The following is a 22,733-nucleotide window of genomic DNA, read 5'->3' as shown; positions in this document are numbered from 1 at the left end:
TGTCACAGTGTTTATTATGAGACTTTTTTGTGTTTAAGTGCAATTAATTTTGCTTAGTATCAATTTTTATACAGTTATTTTTTTATTATTTCTTAAGTTTCATACGAGATTATATTATATTTGTATTTATAATTTTCATACCTGATTGGCAAAAGCAAATTGGGTTTTTAAGTTAACATGTTTATATTTTTTTATTATTATTTGTACCTACCTGTTGTATTATTTGTACAGTATTGAATAGTATTTCTAATTTCTGCCATGTTTTTTTAAGATCTTATTGGTCTTGTTATGAGTTATTACTACATTACTAAATGAAAACTTTTCTTCTACTTGCCTCGAATTTCTTGATAAACGGGGCTGCGAATATATTATTAACCGATTCAATGCGGCGCACCTTTTTGAAGACTTTCAGTCGTGGCGGCATACAATTTTCTCGTAACACGTGAGCCGTGCCATACGCCATAGAAGTAGATGACACGGCTACCGTGTCACCCGCCACGTTCAAAAAGGTTTATTGTTTTTCTTGGTTTTCACGTGTTTATTAACTTGATTTATTCAATTAAACCCAAACCATTAATGTTAACGGAATGCTACGTTGTTTTGAGTTGATTTCGAGTAGTTTTACTAAGTGAACCTGAAAATGGCAGATAAGCGATTTTTTTGTTCAGATGTTGCAAACTTTTTGTAGATTTCAAAGTTAGAAAAATGAGTATATTAGACTAAAACAAAAATCATTAGTGGATTAATAAACTTTGATGTCAACGTAAGTATTTTTCTACATTATTGTTTAAAAAAAAATTGCGAGAACTTGAAAGTCTAAAATAATATAGAATATGGGCTCCCAATATTACTTCTTTATTTTCTTAATAGTTTACTACTAAAAAGTCCGGCCGCACATTATCCGAATTTCTGATCAGTAAAATACATACGTCAGAATTCTGATAGTATGCGGGGTCCACAGCAAAATGTATGAACAGACGGGGTCAGGGTCGTCATACGCCCGGTATGGCCGGGCTAAAAAAGAAGACAGCCCTTACTTTTTTCAATTCACAGAATATTCAGAAATGAAGACTATAGGCTTGTTTTACATGGAAAATTAAGACGGTTTTGTTCGGAGTAGAAGCTTCTAAAGTGTAATTTGAGGCAGATACAATCGCTTTCTAAATGACACGGCTCACGTGTCATACGCCACACGTTAAAAACATGTATGACACGGCTCCCGTGTCATCCGCACTGAATCGGTTAAGTTGCACATATCATTGTAAGTTATGGTTGTTTTACAACTATAATGTGTAGTTACTTGCTTCTTATTTAAATACTTGCCTTATTTCATGCCAGCTGCTTGTAGTCTTGTAGTTGTGCTATCAAATTGAAATATTTCTATAATCTATTCTTTTCACTTTTCCTGCTTGCACTGCATTTTTATTGTATTTGCTGCATCTACCCGGTCATCGTGAAATTCGAGGCAACGGCCTAAGTGCTTCTTTGTGTTCGGCTACTCATTTACTCATAGCATATTATGCATTTAACTGAACAAAAAAACCATACGTTAGTTGACATAGAACAAATATTTATGTTCAATTATGCATATTATGTTGTTTACATAATATTTGATATTAATAACCCAGTATTTGTTATGCCTGTTTTAAAATGAGTCAATTTTTCTGACTGCACTAAAATACCAGAACCACCTATTCCATTGCTGGGAGCCAACAATTGTTACATACCTCAATTGTAAATATTGCGCGTAATATACATTATTTCTAGGCTTAACAATAAGCATAATATTTATACATTATCATAAATCGTCCATACTTAAAATAATTTAGAGAAGTGATTTTTCGATTTCTCTTATGATCACTAATCCAGTATTTACTTTAACTTTTAATTTTTCAATAGTTTGTTACATAATAATAATGATTACATGGTCCCATTTCGATGCGGCCTAATATACTTTTGACTAGTGACATTTACGATTTCCTCTGATAAACAATTAAAGGTTTTCAAGGACCCAAATCGTTCAGTAACTCATTTTTAAATTGTTTTTTCATGAAAATATATTTTCTACCAATCGACGAAATAGTCATAGTTTGAAGTAGCCTTAGGCTGCGTTTCCACTGAAGCGGAGTGGAGCTTAGCGGTGCCTGAATTGACCAATCGGGCTATTCCAGCGGAATGACAGCGAAGATTTCGAGCACGGTGATTGGTGAATTTGGCACCGCTAAGCTCCGCTCCGCTTCAGTGGAAACGCAGCCTTACTATATAAATGTTATCGCTCCACTTAATTTACGTGTGATGTGGCCTGTGGGTAACAGTTAACACGTTTGCTTTACGTTTAATCTGCCTCCAGAGTATTGGCCCATGTCACTGCAAAACCAATAATTTAAACTGTAATTTATGTAACATTTTATAATGTTTGTGGTTGTGCTTGAAACTGTTGTGTCATGCTTAACTGCTTCTGTATAAGTATTACTAGATATCGACAGAAATCGCTGTTATGATTAACAGAAATTTTGATTATCATGATTTTAACTGTTTTAGTTTATTGTACAAGGATACGCAAATCTTAATTATCATCATAATATATTATATTCATGAAAACTTCTGTTTTGTCTCCTTGGTGAATCTCTACTACATTTAGTAATGTCAAAGACTTACGGCCGTTCCCAATATTTGATCTATCTCTGGTTTTGCCCTACTAGAGATAGGAATAGCTCACATTAGACATTAGAGACATATATTTTATGTCAATTGTGAACTATTCCTATCTCTAGTAGGGCAAAACCAGAGATAGATCAAATATTGGGAATGGCCGTTAGACACTTTAAAGTAGAGATGTGCCGACTAGTCGGAAAAGCCGACTATCCGGCCACTTTTGTAGTCGGCGACTAATCGGCAAAAAGCGCAGACTATCCGGCTTATAACTTTTAAAATTTTTGCTATAATAATTATTGAAATTACATTATAGAAAAACCTTGATTCTTTATATTTTATAATGTGTTCATATCTCAATTCACAAGTCTTACACATTTTAAAGAGAAATATTTAAACTGTTACTATATAAATGTATACTTTCTTATAAAAAAATAATATAGTTTTTAACAACAAATTAGGTATGTAATATGTATTAATAAATCAAGATTGCATGTATGTGAAATATTTCTTCAAAACCTATCATAAAAAAGTAACATCCGTGAAGTAAATATAACACGATCCGACACAGGACACCTTCGCAGGCGGCGTGTGTGACTTACCCGCGAATCAGCAGTAAAAAAAGTGTTACAGAATCTTCCGAAACCATGATCGGCTTGGCCGACTAGTATTAGTCGTCTTCTTTGCAGCCGACTAATCAGCTAGTCGGCCAAAGTCATGATCGGCACATCTCTACTTTAAAGTCTTAAAACCCACATTTTCGTGTTTTTTTATATTATATTATTATCATGGATATATCGATACATATTTGTAAATAATTCTTGTGACTTTATTTTTAATATACTTATGTATTTTGCTATGGTATTACCTATTCTTGGTGTATTTTATTGTTATGTAAGTAATTACTTAATCATATTTTAAAGTGTATTATATAAACTTTGTATGAATATATTTTTAAAAGCAGTTGCGTCTGTCAAAATATTTAAGGAACAATAAACTACCAAAATCGAAATCTTGTAACTTATTTGTTAACAAATATGACTTCTATTGAAGCTGTATGTTATGGAATTTTATAATTAATTCTTAACCCGGCGACAATGACGCCGGGTCATATTGACCCGAGCCATGTTTAGTTGGATATATTTTGTCTTTGCGCCAATTGAATGTTTTTCAATCTTCGTAAGCTGTTACATTTAGAGCCATACCTCGTATGCAGCAAGATACGCGCGCGTCAAGTTAAAACGGGTCATTATGACCCGGCGTCATCGCCGGTGTAGTATTTTCGTGACTAACTTTTATTAAATTGTTTACCTTATATTTTACTTCTTAAAGAAGAATATCGTCGACAAATAGCCCAGAAAGGATTTAAGAGTTGTTACAAGAGTTAGACGATGACGAGTCTCAGGTTGCTTTGGACATTGAACTTGAGGACCACGTATCTAGGTAAAAGTGAAACATTTCTGAAAATAAATTTAAAGATAAAAACTAAAAAAACACTTCACACATATGCACAGCATGTCTAATTTTTATATGCTAGGGACTAGGACATGATTACATATTGTGATTAGTAGTTCTAAAACTCTGAATGAGGCAGTAGAAGACTGATTTCTTTTTACTTTCAGTTAGTTGTAATAACAACCTCTCTTTAAATTCATCAGTATCTTCTTTCCTTCATAGGTAAGAAAATTTTGCGAAAATTTAAAATTAACGTACACGTTAAGTTTTCAAGGTTGATTTTGCATCTGCCGTGTACAAAAGCCAATAACAAAAATATTTATTTTATAACGTAGGTTTTTTTATTAATTTTATGCATAATTAAAGTCCCCTTTTCAAATAAATAATAAACAAAATTGTGGCAGCTTACTTAGTTTCATTAAAAATGTATCTACAAAGTTCGGGTCAAAATGACCCGACATCATAGTCCATGTTATTATTTTCATGTCAGTGATGCTGGGTTAAACAATAAATTCCTTATATTATTAAGTATTTTGACAGATACAAAGGGATTTGGAATATGTTCTTCCCAAATTGCCTTCATTGTGATAGTTTAGGAATACTCTTTAGTCACTAAAATCGTCACATATTAAATACTTACTGCTTTCTGTGTAATTACATTGGTGATTTCACAATAATAAAATATTAAATACTCACATTAAAATTTTATTTACTAATTTAAACCCTGTCCCCAGGTAAAACATTTTCCCAAGAATTGAGTTGTTTAACCGATTCATTGCAAATTGCAATGTCCAATTTTGCTATCTTCTAACTGTGGCGTTGAAAAAAAATAACGTGACACTGTTCAGTGCCCAGCGCCATACGATTAGATGACACGCATCTGTGTCTTCAACCATGCGGAAAAGAAAACAGTATTTTGACAATTTTTTACATGTTTAAAGCTTCAATACTTTTAGTTTACATTCGAAATCTGACGTGAACGGTCCGGCACACTGTTTTAGGTGATTACTTATATGGCAAAAATAAGTGTATTTATGGAAATGAACGGTAAGTGACTTTTTAAATACAGTTATGCTCAACCTTTTTAACTTATTTTGCATTTTCTAATTGATTATGAGGTAAGTACTAAATTAGATCTAAAAATCTTATATTGGATTTCCTCGTAAAAATTTCAACTATAATATACTATGCAAATGAAATATTGGCAAGTTTAATTAAATAGATAATTTACAAAAAAATCAAAATTATTATTACTTGATTTTTTTTTTTAAATTAGATCTAAAAATCTTATATTGGATTTCCTCGTAAAAATTTCAACTATAATATACTATGCAAATGAAATATTGGCAAGTTTAATTAAATAGATAATTTACAAAAAAATAAAAATTATTATTAAGTACTTGATTTTTTTTTTTTATTAAATAAGGGGGCAAACGAACAAACGGGTCACCTGATGGTAAGCAACTACCGTCGCCCATGGACACTCGCAACATCAGAAGAGCTGCAGGTGGTATCGGTCCGGAAATACTGCTGGTGACAGTTCATTCAAGAGTTTTACAGTGCGCAGCAGAAAGTTACGCGAAAAACGCACTGTGGAAGACTGCCACTCATCAAGGTGATGAAGATGGTATGTGATGAGGATGGTAATAGTGTCATTATTTATTTTTAATAATTACAGCAAAAAAGTAAGTACATTCCCGAAACAAAACTCAATGCGACGATGACGGAGTGATAGAACAGAATTCGCAAACGCAACTTCATTACAAAATAAACGCGACTTTCAAAAAGGTTGGTGGGCCCTATTCTATGAAAAGAGCTACGAGATTAATATATATACGTAAATAAAAACCGGCCAAGAGCGAGTTGGACTGGCCCATGAAGGGTTCCACAGCAACAATAAGGTTTATTTTTATGAAATTAAAAGGTTTTTGATTTATTTTTATATCACAGTTGATTTAATAAAAGTTAATTTAAGGTTTACCATTTAAGACGTATAAAAAAACTACTTGCTAGATCTCTTTCAAACCAATTTTCGTTGGTAGTTTGTATAGTAATGTACATCATATGTTTTTTTTAGACTTATCATGCCCCTACTATAGAAGTTAGAGGGGGGTCACACATTTTACCACTTTGGAAGAGTCTCTCTCGCAAACTATTCAGGTTAGAAAAAATGATACAAGAAAGCTTAATATGATTTTTGAAGACCTATCCATAGATACCCAACACGCATAGGTCAAATGAAAGAAAAAAATTTGCTTCAGTTGTACCTATGCGGACTTCACAGATTACATCTACTTACCAAGTTTCAATAGTATAGCTCTTATAGTTTCGGAGAAAAGTGGCTGTGACATACGGACGGACAGACAGACAGACATGACGAATTTATAAGGGTTCCGTTTTTTGCCATTTGGCTACGGAACTCTGAAAATGAAGATAGTCTGATTCTGGGCAAAAAGTTTCTTAAAGCTTAATTGAAGGATTTATCATTGATTTTAAAATCACACACAATCTGTGCCTAACGCCACACGCAAAAAAATGTGATGGCACCGAAACATGCCATCCACAACGAGTTGGTTAATATCTAATCTATTTATCATAGAATATTTATGCCCAAAAATATTTTACAAATTCATAAGATAGGTACACCTTTTTATAATCATTATTGAAAATAAAAGATACTTATCACATAAAACTATAATTTCTATTACAACAATACAAAATATGTATTTAGTATTTACATAATCTGATTATACACAGTGAATAGTACCTAATTGTATATATGATGTCTTCTCTATCCAAACACAAATTTCTTATAATCTTCCTTTATTTTAGCTCTTTCTTCAATATCTGGTAGATAGGGGGTTATTCCCCTTGCTTTTCTGTCTTGGTACACTTTTCCCTTAAAATTCAATTTTTATAAGTAACAATAAAAAGAACATTGATAATGACTAATGAATGTGTAAATTTATTTTTATCACTAACTATTAGAAACGCCAAACACTGAGTCATGGTTGTTGTTTAACTACTCTTACTAAAACCACCAATGACTGAGTATTGCAATAGTAGAAGGGTAAAGGTTCGGAAACGTACCACAAGATTGATGGGGAGCGGAAGTGAGGGGGGAGGGGGGAGGAGGGAGGAGGGGTAAACACCCCCCGTACCACTGAGGAACCCCCTAGTTTTGGAGCTGCTTACCTTTAAAATTTTCGGAATTCTGAGGCGTGTTTTGTGATGGTTGCTGGCTGCTGCCACAGCACAGTCACAGTTCTAACCTAACCTACTTTTGGACTTCCTGGATTGTGTTTGTTTTAGTTTTGGCGGGGGGCTGCGCCTTCCGAGTCCCCCTTTTATTTGATGACGGTCGCCGGCTGCTGCTCCCTCCATGTTGTGGTCTAAGTTCTAACCTAACCTAACCAACTTTTGGACTTTCTGGATTGTTTTTGTTTTGGCGGGGGGCTGCGCCTCCTCAACTCATATGAGCACCAAAAAATTAGGGTAGGTTTCTGAACCTTAGCCAAGATTTTTTCTTGGATGCTAATTAGAAAAAAAATTGATACGAACCCAAAACTTTTTACAAATATTGTAATTGTCAAAGTATTTTTCACACTTCTCTTGTACAAAGTTATTCTTATTTAGACATGCATAGGACTGTTCCTGCTCCTGAAAGACATAAAATTACTTATTGTACAGATATGTCTGTGGTTTGTTTCTTACATAATAATAAGCAAGTATGAAGGAATCAAAATTTTAACCTTAAGACAGGGATTCAACCGTGCCGCATCTTTGTTTACTAACTTCGACATGATACTTATTTAATTATGTCAGTGCAAAATTAAAGATTTTACGTATTTGTAATTAAAAATAATTGAAATATATTGTATGTAAAACGTTTCTTTTCCATAGAAATTGAGTAAAAATACGACCCAGTGGTCAGTACCCACAATAATTTCGCTTACAGACTTTGACATTAAACTGACATTGACACTTGACTAACTTTGACATTAAACTGACATTGACACTGGACTAACTTTGACATTAAACTGACATTGACACTTGACTTTTTTTTTCATATAATGGTACTTCGGCTATAACCATGGCCAGTGTCAAGTATAATATTATGGCGGGAAAACAATATTCTTTAACAATTTTTTCTATATTATCGTCAGGTCAGTCAGGTCTAAAGTCTAGTCAAAGTCTAAGTATAAAGTCAATACAGTCAAGAAGTCAAGTCGGTCGATTCAGTAAAGTGGTAGGACGCTTTACTGAAACTTTTGATGGAGTTTTGGAGGGAACACAAAAGAGCACGTTTCTGGTTATTACATCACTTTCCCACACTTGTGCACGATAACGAATATTTAATGGTTAATATCCTACCAATATTACACATTAAAAACCCAGATTACACAATTTTAGGAAAATAATATAAAAACACAACATCACTCTTTCACATTCTTCCAAAAACCCGACACTTGACTTCAGACTTAACTATCCCCGCGTTCCATTTGATGCTAAAAACGATCAAAACGCTCAAAATTCCTCCTATTTTATAGATTTCCTATATTTTGAGCCTTTTGATCGTTTTTAACATCAAGTGGAACGCGGGGTGGGTAACACAGAATTGCACAGTAACATTTATGACTTGAGGAACCAATAGAAAATCTAGAAGTGTATATCCTTACGCCATCTAGTTAAGATTGTTAAAATAAAAATTAAAAAATATAAATGAAAATCCCTCATAAATAACTCATAATAGCTAAATTCTAATTTCTACGGTACCTAGCGGAAATCGGAATAGAGAAACAAAGGCCTGAGCAAGAGAGGTGTCACTATCAGCAGAGACCACTGACTAGCCATACACTCTATCATCTCTATGCTATCAGTTACACTGCGTGGTAAAAAGAGACGTGTGATACATGACAGCAGCACTCTTTTATTGACGTCCAGTCGGCACGTGCCGCACGTTGACAATTTAATCTCATAGAATTCATGTTCAATCATACTTGTGTAAATGTATACGTACACATATTTTTCACACAAATGAAAACCAATTTTGGTTTCGTTTGACAGCTCGAGATTGTTGCTCTATTCCGCTGGGTATAATATTTTTATGCTTTTGCCCTTGAAGCAGTAACGTTACAAAAAATAACGATATATTTTGATGGGTTCTGCTCGTTCTGCTTTATTGTCATTGCTTTTACCTCTTTTGAGTTTTGAATTCTTTTTAATTTTTAGTCTGCGAAAAATGGTTTTTGTTTTTGACGTCTCTGCTCGGCGATTTGTTCTTAGTTTTGATTGACCAATCCTATCAGTTTTTTTTCGTAAAACTTGATTGTGATTGGTTTATTATTACTAATGCCATAAATATTCTGTAGAAACATGATTCTTGAATCTTGAGAAATTACGACGCGAGAAATGAGTGTTGAATGAACAGTCTTGAATTTGAAACTTTTTAGATTTTACAATGTTGTTACATAAGATAAGTGCCTAAATATACTAGAATACTATTGTTAAGTTAGTGCAGAAGTGTTTAAATGCTTACGAGATGTCGAAGAATAAAATAGCCGCTAGAATCGACAGTCAAAATGTGGAAGTGAAGACTAAGGTATGTGGGAGCAAATTTCTATTCCCTTGCTCCGAAGAAAGCATGTTTTGCCCTTATAACTCGCATATTCTATACCACCGCCACCAGAATTGTTGTCCAGTTTCTTTTTATTTCATCGGGATAATATCATTAGTTTACCTGACACAATATATTTTACTGTTGCACTTATGAATAATATATTGTAGCTGAGAGGCAGTACCAAATAAGTCCTGAACACTAACACCTTCATGTAACATGCAAACAAATCTGATCTTCAAGTAACCAAAGTATCATAAAATCTTAATAAATCACAAACTGTCAATTATAATTGCACTATTTGCATCTATTTATTGAATGAAATGTTTTCTTATAGTTCGATGCAGAATTTCGACGTTTTTCATTGAATAGAAAGGAGAAATTGAAATATGAAGACTTTAAAGCACTGATAGAGAAATTATATAAACTACACAATGTAACATTCCTGATAAGCTACACAGACCCGAGCGATGGGGATCTTCTGCCTATAAATAATGATGATAATTTGGCAAGAGCGCTGCTCACAGCGAGGCCACTTCTTAGGGTTATTATACAGAGGAAAGGTGAGTGGTATTCTTGTCTATTATTAGCTGTAAGACACACTGCTACTGCTTGTATTGGTACCACATAGTTTATACTCATGTAAATAAAGTTCTGTAAAGAAGCTCATGTATGCTTCCTTTTAATTTACTTTATTCTAAATTTGAACAAAAATTAAAACTCATCCAAATGAATGTGACTTTTTGTATGGGTATATTTGACCTATACTGAGATTTGTTCATTTTTAGATTAAAATTAAATGAAATGATGCATAAGTAATGTTTTAGTTTGTAATCTAATATAGGAGGACGACTTGCTAAAACTGTACATAAGCAGTTAAGACTGAGTATGACTAGGTGTGCTCGTAGATACTGTAGGCTGTAGTATAATATAATATTTATAATACCTTCTGAATTGGAGATAACAAACAGTTTGTGCCAAAATTCAATTTGCTTGAAGAACATTTCTTGACTTTCTAAATTGTATTGTTTACTAACAGTAACAAATATGGTAATCTAAATTGTCCTGCGTCCTTATTCCATAACACATTTTAATTATTATTTTTATGGACAAAAAGTTAAAGCAAAATACTCCCTATGCTGCTGACTGTAAGACCTAAATTGAGTTGTATCAGTTAGTGATCAATATGGTTAACCATTGTTAGTATGATTAGCATAGAATGTGACACTCCCATAATTTGATTGATATAAAGGTGTAACAGGTCATACAATACCATGTATGGTGATGGGTTTCATTGTACTATTGGAGCATCCTCAAAAGAGTTCCATGTATATTGTATGCTAAATGTTATATTTTTTAGTATGCTTACAGCTAAAAAAACAGCCAAAAATTTTTTATCAATGAGTTATGAGGATGAAGGTTCATGAGACAATCTCTTATACTCAGTTCCGTCTGAAAAGTTTGTTTTAAAGAGCTTTGTTGAGTAGCTAACCCATCAATCTCCAAGCGGCAGCCGCCTGCCACATAACAATTGAAAATCTATTGTGTGTGCAATACCTATGATAGAGGTGTTTACTGTTAAAATCTTAGCTATTTAGAAAACTTCCAAAGCCAGACATTAATGAACATAATATTTTTTCATGTTTGCCAGTCTATCTTGGCATTCAATTGTAATTGTTTGGTGTTGTGTGTGTGATAGTGTGGCTGGAAATCAAATTGAGTTTGTCATGTATGCTTGAGGAGGAGATTGCTTTTGGTCTTCGTATTGGGCACATGTTTGTCATATAAACCAAAATTGTTTGATATTATACATCTAACACCAGAATCATTTTTTTCATCATTTTCATCTATGTTTTCATTATTGAAAGTTATCTTATTCTTTCTTTTGCTTACTATGGGCGTGAGGGGAAGACAAAAAAAGTAACGAAGGTAAACTTTAGAAGTAATTTCAATGTCTTGCCTTTCACCGCTTCACTTCTATGTTCGTGTCTATATTATTCTTATATACATTACAAAATATTTTATTCATTGTATGCATTTGTCATATTATTTCTCTTCATAAGGGATGAAGGTGATAAACTAATGAAAGTAAGTGCTTAAATGTTTCCTCAAAATGTTCGTAGTACTGCCATACTATAGAAGTTGAAAGCATGTCTATCCCAGTAAATTAGTAATTACTATGTACATAATAATGATTTATTTAAGTTTATAAGCTAAAGCATAATATTTTTCTGCATGAAGTTTTTTTCCTTTGGTTTACCTTCTTTGCTACAATCAACACTGTAGTTGTCTTGCTTTAAATGATTATAGCAGATGTAAGTACACAGAATTAGGCCCTTAGGGGTAATTTTCAAAATTAAATAATATATTTGTGTAAATAATGTAGTCATTGTAAATACAGTTCACGTTTCGCTGCGCACACTTAAGAATCGCCGTAGTTCCGCATTTTTTTCTATTGGACTGGATTTTCTTGTAATGAGCAAAATAGTTTGGCTTAGAATTTAGATGATTTGGTGATGATTGATTACGATTAGTAATTATTAGAATTAGCTCATTGATGTGATCAAAAAATGTAGGGATAACAATATATATTAATTTTTTAATACTGAAATATAGTTACTGCCTAAATAATCACTGCCATGCTTTGTATTCTAGTAGTTATGAATTGGACCCACGGACTTAAAAATATTTTTTTAGGTCTGTGTTCTGGCGTTTATATTTTATCTCTCTCACATAAGATTTATTAGTGTCAATAACCCTTGAAAAACTCCTACGCTAGTAGTAATCAATTTTGCATTTGCCTAGAAACACAACGAAAGTGAATGGGCAGTTTTTACAAATGAACAGAGAAACAAAAACTATTAACAAAATATGTTTTAACGAGCTTTTGCCCGCGGCTTCGCTCGCGTTAAGAAGTATTATTAAGTACAAACTTTCATCCCCTACTTGAACCCCTTGGGGTTGAAATTTATCAAAATCCTTTCTTAGCGAATGCCTACGTCATAACATCTACCTGCATGCCAAATTTCAGCCCGATCCGTCTAGTGGTTTGGGCTGTGCGTTGATAGATCACTATGTCAATCAGTCAGGTTTTATATATATAGAATATAGATGAAGATGATTTTTGTAAATTAAACATGCCTAGAGTTTCGATATTTTTAGCGTTCATTTGAGTGCTGAAAAGAGTCTTGATTATATTTTAACCGAGTTCAGAGTCTTTATTCCTTGTCAAAATAATGCTATTCAGAAAGTTTATAACTTGCTATTGAAAATATTGACTCAGTTACTCAGCTACCTCATTCTGTTTTAGTAAATAAACGTTAACATAACTGTAACACGTTTTAATGAATGCAGGTGCGACCAACCAGAACCCTTAGAGAGGAATATGATAACACATTTCATTCAAGTTTATCTGTGAGTCATGTTAGCTTTTCCCTGTTACCAAACATGATATATTGTATAAACTCACATTAATGTATGACAAAATCTAAAAATTGCTACTTACATTTACTGTAAAATATAATCTAAAATGTGCTCAGTGCGTAAATAACTTTGAAAAGAAAATAGTTTTTATGTATTAGTATTAATAGCTTTCTATGGGTGGCTGTAACGCCACCTACTGAAATGTAACATCAATTTAAGAGCCCATATGACCCTAACTTGACTACATACATTAACCTAGATCTCAAAATCTGTAAGGTCTAGAAAACTGATTTTTTGACACAAGTAACTTCAGTTCATAAAGATTAAATGCTCAAGACGAAAACACGATTACTCAAAAAATGCTCGATAGTTTCTTTTTTACAAAAAACCTTGTTTAAGGCACATTTTTGCTTGGATTTTCGAAGTTTGCTGTCTTTTCTTTAATATTTTTTAATATCTAAAAAGGTATTGATAAAACCTAAATTTGCTCAAAACACTTTTTTCATAATCATTATAGTTCGTCTTTTATTCAAGTAAAACTAACTCGGCGATGATTCCGCGCCGTCCTTTTTCACCTGGCATATGAAAGACGGGCGTGAGTGTGAAGAGAGAAGGACGATGTTTGATTTTTAGAGTCAGGTGAGCTCTTAACATTATATTTACGAGCAGAAAGTAAATCCCCCCTCGAAACCTTAATTTTCCATTGAAACTGTATGTTAAAGCCATATTATTTTGTCTGCAACATTAAACGTAAGAGACGATGCACTAGGGAATTTAGTTGCCATGTAGTACACCTACGTTACTTGTAACTCTTACTCGTGGCTAGATGGTTGCAATTAATTCATTAGAACCATATTGTTGGGGCAATCAGCCATGTGCAGCTACCTACGCTTTCGAGCGTGAACTTTTAAAACAAACAGTGTTTAGTATGTACTATGCGTAAGTATGTATTCTACTTGTTTAATGAAATTATGAAACGAATCTAAACGGTGGTGGAAAAGCTTATAAATTGTTACTAAAAAACTTCTGTTGAAAACGACGTTTTATTCTTCGCCAAGGCCTAATACAACCCCGCAACAATTTTTCCAAAATGGCACGGAAAAATAGAATAATCGGCCAAGTGCGAGTCGGACTCGCGCACGTAGGGTTCCGTACCGTTATAGAGCAAAAATAGGCTAAAAATGTGTTTTTTGTATGGGAGCCCCCTATAAATTTTTATTTTATTTAAATATTATTATTGATTATTAAAGTACACATATATTTAAGGTCTTTGTGAAAATTTCAAGTGCCTACCTGTTGCCATTATTGATATCGAGCAAAAAGGCTAATGGCTCATTTTCATTGGAGAATCATGTTTGTTGTATAGGAGCCCCCCTTAAATATTAATATTACTTATTTTGTTTTTAGTATTTGTTGTTATAGCGGCAACAGATATACATAATCTGTGAAAATTTCAGAAGTCTAGCTATAGCCGTTCTTGAGATACAGCCTGGCGACAGACAGACACATGGACCGACAACGAAGTCTTAGTAATAGGGTCCCGTTTTTACCCTTTGGGTACGAAACCCTAAAAACTGACAAATTAACGGATTCATAATGACAATCATAATGTTATGCTAGAATAAACTTAGAAGTTTTAAAATAAAATTATTCTAAACGTTTAAAGCGTGAATTTGAAATTCTTTTAAACTAAAGCGAAATCCTTTTAAGCTAAGCCACAATACTATTTCTAGTGTCTCCGGAGATAAAATGTTTACTTTCAAGTGCAGCTGACCTTTTCAAGAATATAAGTCAAGTGACCTCAAGATTTGAAGAATAGTCCCCTCAGTCTCTTTAGCACTTCCCCGACGGAGACCTTATGAAAGACTTTGTTTTCTACATTTATGGAGTTTAAATATTATACTTTTCAGCCAGGCTTTATTTCAGCAAAGTCTCTTTAGGAGAAAAGAGTCGAAACAGTGTATATTATAACACGACAGCAAATTATATAGCAAAGTAAGGGTTGTTTTTTGGGTTTTGATTTCTCGCTTAACGAAATTTTAAACCGACCAGTTAAATTTTTTTATTTACATGCAGCTACCATCCTTAGCCTTAACTTATTCTAGATGTAATCCGTACTTCCATACTAATATTATAAATCCGAAAGTGTGTCTGTCTGTCTGTCTGTTACCTCTTCACGCTCAAACCGCTGAACTGATTTTGCTGAAATTCGGCATGGAGATACTTTGAGTCCCGGGAAAGGACATAGGATAGTTTTTATCCCGGAAAAATGTACGGTTCCCGCGCGATAAACGAATTTTGGCGCAACGGAGTTGCGGGCATCATCTAGTATATTATAAATGCGAAAGTGTGTCTGTCTGTCTGTCTGTTACCTCTTCATGCTCAAACCGCTGAACCGATTTTGCTGAAATTTGGCATGGAGATACTTTGAGTCCAGGGAAAGGACATTGGACACTTTTTATCCCGGAAAATGTATGGTACGTGCGCGAAAAACAAATTTTGGCGCAACAAAGTTGCGGGCATCATCTAGTAAATAATAAACTGCTTCAACGAAAAGTGGCTTTAAAACCGTCTAGCCAACAAAGACAGGGAAACGATATCGTGCTGTGCTCCCATTTTGTGCAGGTTTCCTAGTATAGCCCTCGATTACATGCGTTAGAGTAATGGTGATTGCTCATAGAACGTTAAACTGCGTCATAGCTAGCTGGTCATTGAAAATGGAAGGCTTCCTCTGCAATTTAAAGGGAATAGAAAAATCGGGAATCACTAAAAAATGGTCCAACTGAAAAAAAGGTTCTGAATCTTAATCTATAGTACCTGGATGACCGAGCTTTGCTCGGTATAGCAAACACTCATTGACTTCGTGTTAATTAATAACGCCATCTGCTGGTCGTTAAAACAATTAGTTGCTAACAAAATAGTATTATTATTCGCCAATAGATGTCAGGAAGAGTCATATTTTTCAGTTTATCGATTATCGATAAAACACGAACAAAAATACATTTTCCGAAAATGATTCCTAGCTAGATCGATTTATCGCCCCCGAAACCCCCTATATACTAAATTTCATGAAAATCGTTGGAGTCGATTCCGAGATTCCAATTATATATTTAATTTAATTTATTTTGTTTTTAGTATTTGTTGTTATAGCGGCAATAGAAATACATAATCTGTGAAAATTTCATCTCTCTAGCTATTACCGTTCTTGAGTTACAGCCTAGAGACAGACAGACGGACAGATAGACATCAAAGTCTTTAGTAATAGGGTCCCGTTTTTACCCTTTGGGTACGGAACCTTAAAAATCATAGATCTTATGCCCAAATAATTATTTTTGTATAAACTACAGATTAATTCTTATTAAAAATGACGGAAAGATGATAATAATTAATAGATAACAACAGAAGCTGATTTTTGGATTCAAACTTTGCGTAACAATTAAAAAGTAATCATCTTGTCATTGTCTAGGGCTCGAACCGGAAGCGAGCGATTCGTTCCGTCGCCAACACCGCTGTTATCCTGCCCAACAGACCTTGGCCTTAAAAACAGACTTGTTGGTTTGAAATGTTGCTTATCTAACCGCCACACTCAAAGATATCAGATATGTAATGATTACTTAAAGTTATTTTAATGAAGATTTAGACGGCAAATGTATGAGATTGTCAAAATCTTTTTAAATTAAAGTAATAGTTAAATATCTCTGAAGTCTGAATGCTGCCGTCAGAGGCAGGTAATGTACAGTCTTTGTCAGCCCGCAATGAGTTACAAATTGGGAAATGCTTGTGACCTACTTGTACTTACGTACCATCTTTTATTAATTATCTAAGTAAATATTAATACTTTCTTTTTCCTCTTCGTCAGGTAGTTTTAAGAATCAGCCTTTATTATACCATAATCAGGCCTGTCCCACTCGCGTGTTTAGGTATCGAACTGTAAGTATCCCAGTGATGCCAGATTGGGGGGAATCCCCCCAAATTTGGGGGTTTTTTTAGGTGATGGGGGGAAAATTGGGGGGAACAATTTTTTGGGGGGATTGTTGGAGGAAAAAATCTGGGAACAGACGGCGAAATCTAAGTACTATGGTCCCGTTTTTACCCTTAGGTTACGACTTACGGAACCATAAAAATGATCAAGGAGCTCGCGAAGATGCTGATTCTGTAAAGATTGGACGCTATTGCCGAAATAGTGTACATTCATCGTATCCATTTGTGAAATTCCCATTCATAATGAACAAAAAATTTCTTTTATAATTTGTGGGGGGATTTTTCTTGAAATCCCGAATTTTGGGGGGATTTCGGGGAACACTTGGGGAGAAACCGAGTTGGCCGTCTGGCAACACTGAAGTATCCCTTTAAAGGGGCAGATCACAAGGGACTCACAAGCGAGCGGTGACGCGCGCGCAAGATTTTTTCGTCGCATATATCTAGGTACTGATTTAACCGCTGTGTCATAATCGTTATTAATCTGATAAATATGAACAATTGAAAAAAGTCAAAGAAATATTTCAATAAAGTAATTTAAGACTTTAAAATACAAAAAAAGATTTAAAAAAATACACAAACATAGCAAATAAATTAATTTGTTACAAACAAACCGCATACTACACATAAATAAACACAAGTTACTATGTTTAAGTTGTAAAAAAATCCTGACCAGCTCCTACACTATAATCGAATATAAAACTATTATAAAATATACGTTTGGTTACTTTTTGATTATTACTATAAAAAAGTTTGCTATTAGTAGCTATAGTAATTAAAAGAAGATTATTTTATTTTCTAAAAGGTGACAATCTTGATTTCGTCAGAAAGGGTACCTCTTACGCGATAGAAAGAGAGCGTACATGTAGGCAAATATAATTGTAAGCACTGCGCGGTCGGAATTTGAACTTTATAGTATCGTAGCATGAGTTGTTATTTTTTTAAACGGGTTGCACGAGTGAGCAATCTGTTGGTACTACTAATATATATTCTGTACCATAATCAAGAGAAGGCCATACGAATTAATTTACATATTAAGCATACTAATTTTATCTACAAATTATGCTAGATAAGTCTTTATCTCCTGAAGATAAGCAACTATCTTATGTATTAAAAAATAACCTGACTACAGAAGTTTACCTATGAGCTATGGCCATATAATTTTATGACGGTGTCTATCAAATGTTGTAGGGAAAAGTGTTATGACTCGCTGAATATTTAAGTCAAATTATGACGATACTTAAAATTATAACATCACTTTCACATTAACTAGCGCAGTCAAATTAACTATTTTATTTTCTGTTTCAGGAGACAGTTTAGAAGAATTGAACGGCTATGGCACAATACGACCACGGAATCTAATATCTATTTTCAGCGGAACGCCGGCTAAAAACAAAGGGCTTGCTATATCTAATCCACACGATTTTAGGATGGTAAATATCTCGGTATTAAGTACTCCTAAAGACTCTCCTATACGGAAAAGCCGCTTAGTATTAAGTACTATCTGAGAAGTTGATTCATAGACAGATCGCGGACCTACGTATTTTGGCCGCGTTCTGTCAAACCCAGCCGACTAAGCGGGCCCCTAGACGAGCAATTTTATTGCGCAATATTACGTATTGCGTAATATTAATGACTGCCTAGGGTTGAAATTGACAACGCGCGCCAACCTTCCGTGCATAGAGTTTTGTCAGTATGAAAACTTAAATGGTGACTATGATTACAAATTAAGAGTTTGAACCCATACAATAAATCAGTACGCTGATCACATTAGCCTTATTTATTAAGGAAAATAAATATATACTACTACCAAGTACTAAGTACGTAGTAGAGAGTTGTAAACAGATGAATAACATGGGAAGTATGTGACATTATTATACAACATTAATAAGGACAATATTCTCTTTGCGGTAAGCGCAGGAGACATAATATTATAAATCTATGTTTCCAGGCATTTGACGGAAGGAATTCTTCGTAAACTATCGGTTATTGTTGTTTAGTTCTTAAAACCTTACATGTTGTCCTGCTCACACGCGCACGATCTGACGCTTATTCTAACGAGTCGGTCTGTTAAGTGTTAATCGAAAGAAGATTGTGTAGGACATGATTCCTAGAATTAGGTCAAAGTTATATGTCTATATTCATGAATTGCTTAATATTTCAGGTTTCCGCAATCATAGACGTAGACATAGTGCCAGAGACCTGCAGGAGAGTGAAGCTGCTCAAGCATGGCTCCGATAGACCTTTAGGATTTTTTATACGGTAACATTAATTTATAGTCCAGGCCATTTAGCCGAAACTTTTTCGTTTTCGCTTCGTTATAGAATCGCCGATCAAAATGTATGGAATTGACATAATGGCGCATTTTCATTGGTCGTTAACTCGTTCGGTATACAGCATACGGGGAGTCCCCGCAGCCGAGATAACATCTAATGAAAGTTACAAGTCGATACGTGTTCGTTACACCGCCTGCGGGGATTGCCCGCATGCTTTATATCGACCGTGATATCGACCAATGAAAATCATCGGTCGATATACAGCTTGCGGGACGCGAGTCAAATACATTTTCATTATTCAATTTCGATTCACAAGTGCTTGTTGTAGTTAAAAGACATGCGGGCCCTATCGACTAATGAAAACGGTTCCCCGAATGCGGGCCCTGTAGCATGCGTTCTAGAAATCTCCCGCACCCCGCATGCGGGCCCTATCGACTAATGAAAACGGTTCCCCGAATGCGGGCCCTGTAGCATGCGTTCTAGAAATCTCCCGCACCCCGCATGCGGGCCCTATCGACTAATGAAAACGGTTCCCCGAATGCGGGCCCTGTAGCATGCGTTCTAGAAATCTCCCGCACCCCGCATGCGGGCCCTGTCGACTAATGAAAACGGTTCCCCGAATGCGGCCCCTGTGGCATGCGTTTCAAAAATCTCCCGCACCCTGCATGCGGACCTTATCGACCAATGAAAATGCGCCATAAGACGAGTCGAACGTCAACGTCATATTAACGAACGCTTATGTCAATTCCATACATTTTCATCAGCGATTCTATAACGAAGCGAAAACGAAAAGATTTTGGCTCACCCCCCAGGACTATCTTCTTCCTTTTAACATACACTGTACATTAGTTTAATAATGTATACAGTGTGTAACAAAAACAAGTGATAATACTTTAGGGTGTGTACGTGTTCCTTGTAGAGAGTTAACTGTGAAAGTAGCAGCTCTGAAACACCCTGTATATGTAATGTAATAATAATCTTATTAACATTATTTCACCGCAAATGGCTTTTCGATTCAAAAATAAAGTTGACGCTATCGTTTGTGGGACATATTGTGCGGTTTTAACCAAATATGTTAAACGTACAAGTTAGTGAGTGCATTTTGCGCTTGAGAGTGATGAGACAACAAGGGTTCGCCTCTCCGATTTCTAAATAATCTCTTTCTGTAGCGACGGCACGTCAGTCCGCGTGACGGCGCACGGCGTAGAGCGGTCGCCGGGCATCTTCATATCGCGGCTGGTGCCGGGCGGGCTGGCGGAATCCACCGGCCTGCTCGGCGTCAACGACGAGGTGCTCGAGGTCAACGGCATCGACGTCTCCAACAAGACCCTGGATCAGGTACGCGGATACTAAATACAACTCCGTTAACATATCAACGCAGCGAACCGCGAAAAAATGGCACCTTTGCAAAGTTAACTCTTTAGCTTATGATTATATACCATAATAATATATTAAGGCCTCAGTCAGTGGCGAAAGGTCGGTAGAAAACCATTATTTTAGCTTAAAAATAAATTCCTGAGAGACACAGAAATGACTCCCTTATATTTCAGGTGACGGACATGATGGTGGCTAACTCGTCGAACCTGATAATCACGGTGCGGCCGGCCAACCAGCGTGCCGGCCCGCCGCCGCCCGAGCCCGCCAGACCGCCCTCCGACACCGACGAGGACAGAATGTGAGTCATATTAGTATTAGCTAGTGTGATCTGGGATAAGTGCTGCACTCGTAGCTGGATAAAGGCCTAGCTGCCTACATCGCATACCTTAGTAAAAAGTAATCAATAATACTTAAATTATTTAACATCAAAAACGAATGGATTTGGATAAGCGCCATGTCACTTAGCCATTCATTTTTTTTTCTAACTTCACTGTCGAATATATCGCATTATTTTCGTATGACATATCCTGGCCCATAACCAAAAAAAAAATGCTTATGACAGTTTCTGTAATTGCAATAACTATTTTCTTTACAGATTCGACCAAGACGAGCAAGACGAAATCGTAGACCTCACAGCGATAACGTTAGAAGACCAGCCCGAAACCAACTTCCCTCACAGCATTCCCAGCAAAGACGACGGCCAGATACTACACCTCTAGTACATACTGAACAAGTACCGCCGCGGTAGGCGGAGTAAACTATATCTCCACACCGAGGTAAACATTCCTTTATAGTGTATGGTGCAGTGATCATTCCATTTTAGATATTAATACGTGGACAATAAGCTTTATATTACTGTGTACTTAAATTTCACATGTGTTAGGGTTGCCAGATTTTCGCTGTGTCGCCAGGATCAAAACTAGACATTTTTCGGTATAGCAAGGGTAATACCACTGACCTCCATTACACAAGTACGCTGGACTTATGATACCCAACTGTTTTTGTACCTATTTGAAGCGGAATCAGCGCCCTTAATGCGGGGGAAGAGAACTAAATCTGACGTAAAAATTACGTTTGAAAGTCGCCATATTGGCGCTGATAGCAGTAGTTAGGCAAATAGGCACAAAAATAGATGTCATTTCAAAGGGTATCATTAGTCCAGCGTACTTGTATAATGGAGGTCAGTGGGCAATACATATTTTTATTACTAAGAACCATTCCAATACACGTACTAATATAGGAGTAATACTTTTATGTTAAAACATGATAAAGTTATGTAAGAATGATAAGTGTCAAACGAAGTTACTGATAGGGGAGCACAAGCAATAGCTAAGTTACTCATTTATGAGTTTTTTCTACAGTTTTGCATATTTATATCACACTAGCGAGTACGAAAATACTATCATAGAACACAATTTTTGGTACATTATACACTGAATATTTCATAATCTTATTTTATTATTCCGGAAAATGATAACAATGGCATAGTTAAATAAAAAATCATATTAATTATTTTTTATGATATGAAAATGTATGGGACAATCAATCAATCGACATTTTAATATTTGTAAAGTATTAGTAGGTAATGAATTAACACCAATAGTGATAATACAGTGTTACATCGACCAAGACTCCGGGGTTCTATGTGAAATGGCAAGATATTATGCTCGCGTAACAAGTTGAATATTCCCTTAAAAGAAAAGCAACAAGTATGTTTGTGTTATAAAAAAATTAAATACATAAGAAACCGGAATTTGGTTGATTGTACATATTTAGAAATAAATAGAACATAAACATTTACAAATCATAGATCTATACATTTTAATATTTAGGAAATTATAGCACTGTTATGAAATGACTGTTATTGGCATTGGGTAAAAATTGAAGTTCGAAGTAAATAACTGCGTGTATGTAACCACTATAATATTATCTTGAAAACGAAATATATAAAAATG

The 22,733-nt window shown here is 35.0% G+C and overlaps 2 protein-coding genes across 2 annotated transcripts; one reads left to right on the top strand and one right to left on the bottom strand.

Moving 5' to 3' along the window:
- Nucleotides 1-6,786: 6,786 nt before the first annotated feature.
- Nucleotides 6,787-8,057, bottom strand: LOC121726633 (coiled-coil-helix-coiled-coil-helix domain-containing protein 7). The gene is made up of 3 exons (XM_042114078.1): nucleotides 7,860-8,057; nucleotides 7,669-7,767; nucleotides 6,787-7,006 (listed from the first exon to the last, which is right to left on the bottom strand). The coding sequence occupies exons 1-3, from the start codon at nucleotides 7,908-7,910 to the stop codon at nucleotides 6,899-6,901; spliced, it is 258 nt and encodes an 85-aa protein (XP_041970012.1). The 5' UTR covers nucleotides 7,911-8,057; the 3' UTR covers nucleotides 6,787-6,898.
- Nucleotides 8,058-9,485: 1,428 nt separating this feature from the next.
- On the top strand, nucleotides 9,486-21,775 carry LOC121728635 (partitioning defective protein 6). The gene is made up of 7 exons (XM_042116849.1): nucleotides 9,486-9,709; nucleotides 10,062-10,287; nucleotides 18,434-18,558; nucleotides 19,290-19,387; nucleotides 20,571-20,739; nucleotides 20,952-21,076; nucleotides 21,374-21,775. The coding sequence occupies exons 1-7, from the start codon at nucleotides 9,650-9,652 to the stop codon at nucleotides 21,495-21,497; spliced, it is 927 nt and encodes a 308-aa protein (XP_041972783.1). The 5' UTR covers nucleotides 9,486-9,649; the 3' UTR covers nucleotides 21,498-21,775.
- The last annotated feature ends 958 nt before the right edge of the window (nucleotides 21,776-22,733 follow it).

This window comes from Aricia agestis, chromosome 1, assembly GCF_905147365.1.
Source record: "Aricia agestis chromosome 1, ilAriAges1.1, whole genome shotgun sequence".
In the NCBI taxonomy this organism is placed as follows: Eukaryota; Metazoa; Arthropoda; class Insecta; order Lepidoptera; family Lycaenidae; genus Aricia; species Aricia agestis.
This window is presented reverse-complemented; position numbering and strand designations above follow the sequence as displayed.

Bases quoted from the DNA above. Each gene is read 5' to 3' on its own strand.
- LOC121726633 (XM_042114078.1), bottom strand. From the start codon at position 7,910: ATGTCGAAGTTAGTAAACAAAGATGCGGCACGGTTGAATCCCTGTCTT. The intron at 7,768-7,859 runs GTTAAAATTTTG...TATGTCTTTCAG, and splicing joins GGTTGAATCCCTGTCTTAAG to GAGCAGGAACAGTCCTATGC. The intron at 7,007-7,668 runs GTTCGTATCAAT...TTGAATTTTAAG, and splicing joins ATATTTGTAAAAAGTTTTGG to GGAAAAGTGTACCAAGACAG.
- LOC121728635 (XM_042116849.1), top strand. From the start codon at position 9,650: ATGTCGAAGAATAAAATAGCCGCTAGAATCGACAGTCAAAATGTGGAA. The intron at 20,740-20,951 runs GTACGCGGATAC...CTTATATTTCAG, and splicing joins CCAACAAGACCCTGGATCAG to GTGACGGACATGATGGTGGC. The intron at 21,077-21,373 runs GTGAGTCATATT...TTTTCTTTACAG, and splicing joins GACACCGACGAGGACAGAAT to ATTCGACCAAGACGAGCAAG.